Source organism: Eurytemora carolleeae, unplaced genomic scaffold (genome assembly GCF_000591075.1).
Source record: "Eurytemora carolleeae unplaced genomic scaffold, Eaff_2.0 scaffold1171, whole genome shotgun sequence".
NCBI classification, from domain to species: Eukaryota; Metazoa; Arthropoda; class Copepoda; order Calanoida; family Temoridae; genus Eurytemora; species Eurytemora carolleeae.
In genome coordinates, this window is record NW_019397068.1 from 81,991 (window position 1) to 91,589 (window position 9,599).

The 9,599-nt window shown below is 33.0% G+C and overlaps 1 protein-coding gene across 3 annotated transcripts; it reads left to right on the forward strand.

Annotated features, from left to right (window-relative positions):
* Nucleotides 1-2,120: 2,120 nt before the first annotated feature.
* LOC111711565 (titin homolog) lies at nucleotides 2,121-5,129 on the forward strand. Of its 3 annotated transcripts, XM_023485947.1 has the most exons (5): nucleotides 2,121-3,129; nucleotides 3,229-3,288; nucleotides 3,467-3,541; nucleotides 3,841-3,898; nucleotides 5,051-5,129. In XM_023485947.1, exons 1-4 carry the CDS (start codon nucleotides 2,680-2,682, stop codon nucleotides 3,883-3,885), a joined length of 630 nt encoding a protein of 209 aa, XP_023341715.1. In that variant the 5' UTR covers nucleotides 2,121-2,679; the 3' UTR covers nucleotides 3,886-3,898; nucleotides 5,051-5,129. The 3 variants fall into 3 exon arrangements, with proteins under 3 accessions (XP_023341715.1, XP_023341718.1, XP_023341717.1); XM_023485950.1 differs by lacking the exon at nucleotides 3,467-3,541; XM_023485949.1 differs by lacking the exon at nucleotides 3,229-3,288.
* Nucleotides 5,130-9,599: the final 4,470 nt, after the last annotated feature.

Sequence of the window (9,599 nt, forward strand, 5' to 3'; positions counted from 1 at the left end):
GCCACATAGAGCAGTTGTGAGTTGAACTTGATCATAACATAACCTGATAGTTATTAGTATTAATAGTTTTAGTGAAATATTTGTGTATTCCCTGCTTTCCTTTTATTCACTGTATTCCCTGTATTTCTTGTATTTTTTTGTAATTCATGTATTCCCTATATTCCTAGTATTCCCTGTATTCCTTGTATTTCCTGTAATTCCTGTATTTCCTATCTTCCCTGTGTCCCTTTATTTCCTGTATTTCCAGTATTCCCTGTATTCCCTGTATTCCCTGCATTCCCTGCATTCCTTGTATTCCCTTTAATTCCTGTATTTCCAGTATTCCCTGTTTTTTCCCTGTATTCCCTGTATTACCCTGTATTTCCTGTACCCCCTGTGTTCTCTGTATTCTCTGTATTATTTGTATTCATTGTATTATTTGTATTCATTGTATTCCATGTATTCCCTGTATGCCATGTAATAAATAATTGGTCAAAAAACTAGTTGCTAAAATAAAAAATGCTTGAGAACTATTTACACAGGGAATAAAGGGAATACAACAAGAAATACAGGGAATAAAGGGAATTAGCATGCTTTGTATTATATGTATTCCCTGTAATATATAATTGGACAAAAATCTAGTTTCTAAAGTAAAAATGCTGGATTATTCTAAGAACCATGTATTTTGACACACATACCAGTAAGAACTATCTACTTCTACACACTTTACTTAAGAACCGGCCATTTATTCATACACACCTACAAGTGTTTTATGAACTGCCTGTCTGTACACACGTCATTAAGAATTGTTTAGCTGAAAATGCATACCAGTAAGAACTATTTAATTCATAGAGTAATAAAACGAAGAGGTGAAGCTTAGCTTAGATGTACACAACCAACCTCTCTATTTATTAATTAATAGATTGGTCGGTTGTGTACATCACGATATGTTTACGTATCTAGTGCGGTACACTTGTATATAGAGCGATCGTATTTCTAAGGGGGATTTTATGGAATTGACCAATTTTTAGATTTTCCTTCTTTATTTAAAGAGAATTCGAGGATAATGACTGCAAACATTTGACAATTTTCAAATTATAGGGTTTCAATTTGTTAGCAAAACGTTCCGTCAAAAATATTAAGTTTCTAGGGCATGAATTTAACTGAAAACGTTCTTATTTCAAACATTTTTTATTGTTTCTTCTCTTCAACTCTTTATCATAAACATGATAGTGTATGCAGGGTTACCCACAAAGATGAAACAACGATGACGACCTGGAGCTCCTAACCCTAAACAGGCGGGGGGGGGGGGACTTTGGCTCCCCCCTCTAGTTTTTTGACTTTTCATAAATAGAAATTTAAAGGATTTTTTGGTAATTTTTTTTTATGCCTAAGGTAGGGTGCAGGGCGATAAAAAAACCCGAGTATGTAAAAAAAATGTTAAATAGCCCATAACTTTTTTATGACTATAGCTATAGATCTGAAAACTATAGTTTTGAAAAGCCCTTGAAAATTGGGTGTAGAAACGTGTGTCACGCTTTGATATTTGTTTTAAACAAAACATTATTTTTTACATTTTTTCGACCTTTTTTAGCATTTTTTTACCCTCTCTAGCACTATACAAGTAATCGATTTTATTTCAATGAGCTGGCCTTGAAAAATTTGGACATGCATTTAAACCCTATACCTATTCACTAAAGCCTTTTTCTTTACATAGATTCAGACCCCCAGCCTTTATAGGGTTAACCATAAACAACAATCTAAAAGTTGAATTTAGTATAAAATTCATGGAGGGGTAGGGGGGGGAGAGACAGAGGAGTACTTGAGACAAGGATATCTTTTTTAACTTTAACGTTTTTTACTTTTCAGTTTTTTATTTTTCTGTATCCCTGTATGCCAGTATCTCTGTATCCTTGTATCCCTGTATCACTGTATCCCTGTATTCCTGTATCCGTGTATCCCTGTATCCCTATCTAGCACAAACTCTTATTTTCTAACCCCTTAATCTTTGAAACCTGATTTTTAAACAGCAATGCTGGATCTTGTTCTTGTTGGTTGCAAAGCTTTATCTTTGAAACCTGATTGTAAAAACAATCAAATTTAAATAATTAAAAAATTTAAATTTAAATAATTTTAGAGGAATAATGGACGACCCCGATTTGTGTAAATTTAGAGACGAGGTATCTGGGTATTACCTGGAGCTGTATTCAAGCATTCCTACCAAGATATGTGGATCATGCTGCTAATCGATGTAACATGATGACCCTTGATGAATGTGATAAACTCTTAAGATTACTGGGACGAAATTCCCTTCTGAGCTCCAAATTGAATTCTCATGGAATTATCAATCTAGACGAGGACAGTCCATTATTTGTGGAAGAACTTGATTGGGCTCTAAAGTTGATGCGGTAACAAGCTTTATTCTTAACTCTTAAAACTGTATATCTCTAAAATGTTATCTCCTGTAAAAATTCTGAATTCAGCTACACCAGCCTCACTGGAGTGCCATGCAACGATGTTGGTCAAACCAGAAATAATAGAAATTGGGACAAGTTTTTATACTCCTACATCACCAACTTTGATTCTATTAGGATTTTCACCCTCGTGGAAGAAGAAATCCACAAGTACGTCAGCTTAGAAGAATTTTCCGTAAAGTTTAGGGCTTCCCTGTATAGCTTGACAAGATATAGGGAGCATCTGATGTATTGGCCACATAGAGCTAGGAATACAGCATCAGTCTTGAAGATGAAGAACCTGTCTGATGAAAAGAAGCAGAAAACTGCCACTCCCAAGCGGAAAAGAAATGATAGTTCTAAGAAGCAGACAACTGTCACTGCCAAGCGGAACCATAAAGCTAGGAATACAGCATCAGTCTTGAAGATGAAGAACCTGTCTGATGAAAAGAAGCAGACAACTGCCACTCCCAAGCGGAAAAGAAATGATAGTTCTGAGAAGCAGACAACTGTCACTGCCAAGCGGAAAAGAAATGATAGTTCTGAGAAGCAGACAACTGTCACTATCAAGCGGAAAAGAAATGATAGTTCTGAGAAGCAGACAACTGTCACTGCCAAGCGGAACCATAAAGCTAGGAATACAGCATCAGTCTTGAAGATGAAGAACCTGTCTGTTAATTCTTCTATTGATAAACAGGTGATAACATTATAAATTGATTTTGATCATAATAATTAATTAATGTATAGATAAATATATTTTATGATAAGTTTAACCCAGTACATCTTGTTTTCTTAGGATGAAGAACAACTTGAGCTTGAGAAGGAGAAGGATGTTAATTCTTCTATTGATAAACAGGTGATAACATTATAAATTGATTTTGATCATATCAATTAATTAATGTATAGATACATATATAGATAGATAGATAGATAGATATATCACACTGTACAATGTAATAGATAGATAGATAGATTACTAGATATGATAAATAGACATAGATATATAACATTGTATTTTTTTAAATACTGATTAGAATGCTGAGAAACAACAAATCTTCTGGAAGAAAAAGTTTCTACTGAAGAATAATCCTAGGCCTTCAGAATCTGAGGTAAAGATAAAGATGAAAAAGTATTAAGAGATAAAAATATTAAGATATAGATATTCCAATAACATAGATACCTAGCAAATGGTTGAGAGTGATATCTTTAGTTATCTAACAAGACATTAAAGAGGAGGGGGAGGATATGGGGGGGGGTCATCAGTAGCTAGTAAGGGGGAAATAAGTGTGCGCGAAGATAGCTAGGTAGGTATATTTATAGATAGATAGATAGAAAAACAGATATACAGATTATATTTCTTAATCAATAAATTTAATGTAAGTTTCTATAAATTCTTGTACTGTCATAGACATCTGACCCTGATCCCGGGATGTCTGTTGAGCAACCTGTATGATGATCTTTCGTAGGTAAGTGATTTTAAAAATAATTTTAGAATCAAAAAATATGTGTATATGTTTATATGGATTTTATTTTTAAACTTACAGTAGAAAATAGTCCAGTAGTACATAGCACAGTAGGATTTTTATATTATAATATATAATATATGATCATTTCCTTTTTATATTTATATTCATCCATACCTTTTTTTTGTGACTAAAGCTACAGATCAAAAACCATAATTTTCTATTAACTGCCCCCCCCCCTCCCTCCACTATCAGCCTTCCTTCCCCCCTCTTTCCTTTCTCCTTCTTTTCTTCTTCCTTTCTCCTTCACTTCCCTTCCCTTATCATTTCCCTATTTTACCCCACATCCCTCCCTCCTTGCTTACTCCTTTACTTCCCATCCCTTATCATTTCCCCTTTATTCCCCCCTCTCCTGGCTACTTCTTTATGTTTACCCCCTATCCCTTCACTATCAGCCTTTCTTCCCTAACTCTTTCCTTTCTCATTCCTTTCTCCTTTACCTCCCTTCCCTTATCATTCCCCCATTTTGTCCTCCCACTCTCTCCTTCTTTATTTCTGAGCCCCTCCTTATTTACTTCTAACCCATCTCCCCCAAATTCCCTCCACTGTCAGTCTTCCTTTCCTTCCCCTTTCCTTTCTCCTTACTTTCCAGTTTTTTGCAAATTCCTTAATTTCAGTAGCTTTGATCAATTTAACAAGTTTTATCTTTAAAATTACAGTAATTTCTAAACTTTTGATTTAATTTGAAATACTAGCCTTAGAGGGCGCTTCGCGCCCATCTTCTAAATTAATTGTGAACATGTTCTTTTTGTGTACATCGTAAAACAAAACAAAAATAATTCGCGGATTTTCACAAAAAATTTCGTGGATTTTCAAAATTTTAAAAAATTTAATGAAGATCGAATTTTGATGGAGACAAATATTTGAAATTTTGATCATTCATAAACCATCCCTGGGGTCCCTAGATGTCCCACAAAAAATTTGGGCCTGATAGGTTCAGCCGTTTTGACGTTTATTGGATACAAACAGACAGACAAACAGACAGACAAGCCAAATTTATATTTAGATTTATATCTAAATCTATATCTTTATGAATATGAATTTTTTTTAAATGCATGAAAAACAATTCATAAATAAATAAGATTTTTTTTTAAGGATATGGACTGAGAAACCCAGAAGCAAGATCATCCTGAAAACTTAAATCAATAGTTTGATATTTAAAATTACTTTTTTTTAAAATAATAACTACAGGAGGGGTGTTAAACGCCCCCCCTTGTTTAGGGTTTAATTTGTATATGTTTAACAACATATTTTAAAAAATCACCTCTTGTTCGCCTTCTTGCACAGAAGAGGAGACCATATCTTCCCTCTTATCTTTAAGTGTTTCATCATGTGGGCTTTGGTAATTTGGTGACTCAGGAATCATTTCATCATCAGAACTATCATTTCTTTTCTGCTTCTGAAGTGTATTGTCTGAATCCTCTCCTCTTTTCCGCTTGGCAGTGACAGTTGTCTGCTTCTCAGAACTATCATTTCTTTTCCGCTTGGGAGTGGCAGTTTTCTGCTTCTTTTCATCAGACAGGTTCTTCATCTTCAAGACTGATGCTGTATTCCTAGATTTTTTTTCAAAATCTTTTCTTTTATCACGGGCAACACCAGGTTCTTCAGTTAGTTCTCACTATATACGTTAGATTTTTGTTTACAATTGGACTGTAATCCTTATTTTAAGTTTAATTAATAGATTGTCTGATTCTCACAGCTTAATTGTCTTCATCAAGAATGATTTAGAAATTATTAGAATTAAAAACTTATCAGCCAAAAAATAGACGTGTTTATTAACAATCAAAATAAGGGTTCAAGGGTACCGTGGTGAATTGAGAAATTACGACGCAGGTCCATTTAACTCATGTTTTTTAGACATCCATATTTTTTACCATTGATACTTTTGCATTCGATCAATATTGAATGTTATAAAACATATAAACATGTTTTAAATTAAATCAATTAATTTTGCAGCTGCCTGAGGTTCATGATAATATTTATTTATTAATAGAGATATGTATCCGTTTCTTTAATTCTTACATGTTTTTAAATCTAATGAAACCAAAATATTTTGAGAGGTTCAATGATAACTTTTACTGTTTATTTAATCATAATACATATTTATAGAATATACTTGTTGAGAAATACTGAATCAGGAAAGGAGCCGGAGGCTACCTTCAAGGTGCCAAGCGCTGTACTCTCGACGACTATCTGGCTGCTACAAACAATTTGTTAGATAGCTGATAACAGTGCATCAACTATAACTATATTTAAGTAGAAAGAGGAAGAATTAAATCAAGAATTAGCAAATCATAAAAAAATCACAGAGTCAATCGATAATACTGTTAAAATTTGTCACATTAATTTTGGCACTGCCAGTGAAGAGGTTTGTGCTTTTTATGCATATAATGTTTATCAAATAAGATTATTAATATATTTCAAAATACTCGAATTCTCCAATTTTGACGATATTGATATAGAACGATCATTTAGTTTCTGAATGGACATTCTGGCCCTCAGGAATATCACAAAGACTAAGTTGTCCTTGAAAAATACGAGTATTGATGTGAATTATGAAAAAGATGAACAATCTCTTTAAAGGGACTGTAAGCGTAATTTAAAGTGATATTACTGTTTTAGTTTCTTTGTTTATTTTCATTTGAGTGTTTTCTGCGAAAGTGACTTGCACGTTTCTTTTTTATAAGAAGCATTGGAGAAACTCACAGAAGTAAACACTTTTCAAGAAAAACGACAATATCTTCCAAATGTTTGATCAGATTAAGGGTTTAAGGCTACCGTTGTAAATCTGGCATTGCCATCTTTTCCTCGAGAGTCACTTGAAATTACAATTACAGTCTCTTTAATAATTCATTAATTAGCAGCTGTATAGTTTAGCAGAAAGAATAATAGTGGCAGCTTGGCTTGACGAACCCTCCAAAGGCCATTCCATTCTTGTAAACTGTCTGTCTGGTAATCTAGAACATACAAAACTAATTAAAACATATATATATATATACTTTGCTTGTATGTTTTTTTTCATTGAAGTGCGTTATAAAAGTTAGGAATGCAGGAGCTGACTCAGTAATATGACAGAAGCAAGATTTAAAAACCAACAAGAAATAATATAGATACAGGGCTCCAAAAAATATTTCTGCCTCTGCAATTTGGCTAGCTGCAGAAAACATCGAAAAAATTCATTTATTTTTATTTTCAAAATTAGCCAAAGTATGATTGAAGAATATGGACAAGGAATGGACGATCAAGAAGAAAGAATGAAAAACAAGAAATATAGAAGTCTCAAAATGCTTCATCTGATATCATATTGAAATTTAAAAATATTGTAAAATTTAATTAGAATAAATTATTAAAGTTAAAAAATACTTTGCTTGTATGTCTTGGTGTCTGCCTGTTTGTTTGTATCCAATAAACGCCAAAACCGATCGAACAAAAAATGTTTGAAGAAACTCACATGACGGTACTCCATTTGAATGAGAAATATTTGTCTAATATACGATTACCGCGTATACAATAACCTAATCTTAATATTTCTTATACAAATGGAGTACCGTCTGCTAAGCATTTCTAATCATATGGTAGGGTGGGCTGCGTCAGTTATAGTTCCTTTCTATTTCATACTCCTTGCCCTAGGCCTAGGGAAGGCTTATTATGGATAATCAGAAATTTAAAACTTTGGCCTAAATTCGATTTTTCAAAATCCACGAAAAAAATTGATAAATGCGCAATAATTAAATGTTAAAATCAAAGATCGCTTTAAGCCTAGTTCAATAAATAGGAATACATTGACATAATTTTAAAGTAGTTTTCTAAGCCTATTCATGTTTCTTTATGATCAATTGTCACAGATGTAATGACAACATTGGTTAACGATTCCAAGGTTAAATTAATTCTTCTCCCATGAATATAGAATTTGAATGTCTTATTAAATGATTTGGTAAAAAAAGAAACAAGTTTACAGTTGCACAGAATCATGACAATAAGAAGATTGACATTATAAACTCTGTAAAGTCGTCTCTGAAGTCTTATTCTTTATGGGATCCCTGCATTTGATCACTCTTCTTCGTATTTCAGGGCTATCTAGTTATCTTTTGTAAATATAAATTCATACGTTTTATAATGTAAAAAAACATTTTGATTATATTAAACAAATTACTTATATCCCTTTGAAGGCCTGAGCACGACCAAAAATCAGAAACAATTCCTTAAAAGATGAGATTACCCGAGAATATAGCTGATCCGGACACAAGCTGACCCCAAGACTAGCCCACCTCGATGGTCAATGACCTAAACATATAGAATAAGTATAAGTTAGTCCCACAAAACTTGGTTGGTGATAAGTTTTGAATGGCTACTTCCATATACTATAACTAGATATCAAATAATTGTAGCAGTTTATTTTGTTAAAAAAAAAATTTATACTGAACGCAGCAAAACAGGGCAGCCAGAAATCAAGTAAAGATTGAAAAGCAGGACAGCCAGAAATCAAGTATAGATTGGAAAACAGGGCAGCCAGAAATCAAGTATAGATTGGAAAACAGGACAGCTAGAAATCAAGTATAGATTGGAAAACTGGACAGCCAGAAATCAAGTATAGATTGGAAAACAGGACAGCCAGAAATCAAGTATAGATTGGAAAACAGGAAAGCCAGAAATCAAGTATAGATTGGAAAACAGGACAGCCAGAAGTCAAGTATAGATCGGAAAACAGGGTAGCCAGAAATCAAGTACAGATTCCATTGAATGAATATCTGCATTTTGCATTAAATACATATATCAATAAATCTAAAAGAAGGGAAAACCGAGCAAAATACAGATAATTTTAAGATGTTTTTTGGCATATATTTTCTCTCATGGTTAACATTTGTTGAAGAAAATCAATTTCTGAAAAATAAACAATTTAAAAAACAATTGCTTCTCCTACACCACTGTGCCAAATTATGACCCTGAGAGAAAATATATGCAAAATATATGCAAAATATATGCAAAATATATGCAAAATATTGGCAAAATATATACAAAATATAGGCAAAATATAGGCAAAATATATGCAAAATATATGCAAAATGTATGCAAAATGTATGCAAAATATATGCAAAATATATGCAAAATATATGCAAAATATATGCAAAATATAGGCAAAATATATGCAAAATATATGCAAAATATAAAAAACGCAAAATAAACGAACCGAAAGGATTAACCATCCCTAATGAGATTGAGATGATAGCTGAAAAAGTTCCTAATTCCACGGCAAACCAAGATGTGCATGCTTTCACACAATTATTCAGCAGCATTTTGCCATTTACTCCTTTTAAACTTAAGCTACAAAGAAGCGCGGCGCATGCATGTATATGTCTAGATCTACAAACAAAAGTATAAGTGAGTTGGTGAGACCAAGGCCAAGTTAAAGCTGTCTAAAATTTTAATGACTAAGTTTCAGAGTTGTCTATATCCCATTGATTCGTGACGCATGTACAGGGTGTCCCACGAAACACGAGAGTAGCAAGATGATTCGAAAGTTGTCTTTAATCTTGGGACACCCTGTAATTTACCTGAACAGAAATACTGTCTAAACTGGGGTTTTTACTCAGAAAGAAATATCCTTCTTGGAAGACAGGATTCTAAAAAAATAATAGATTAACAC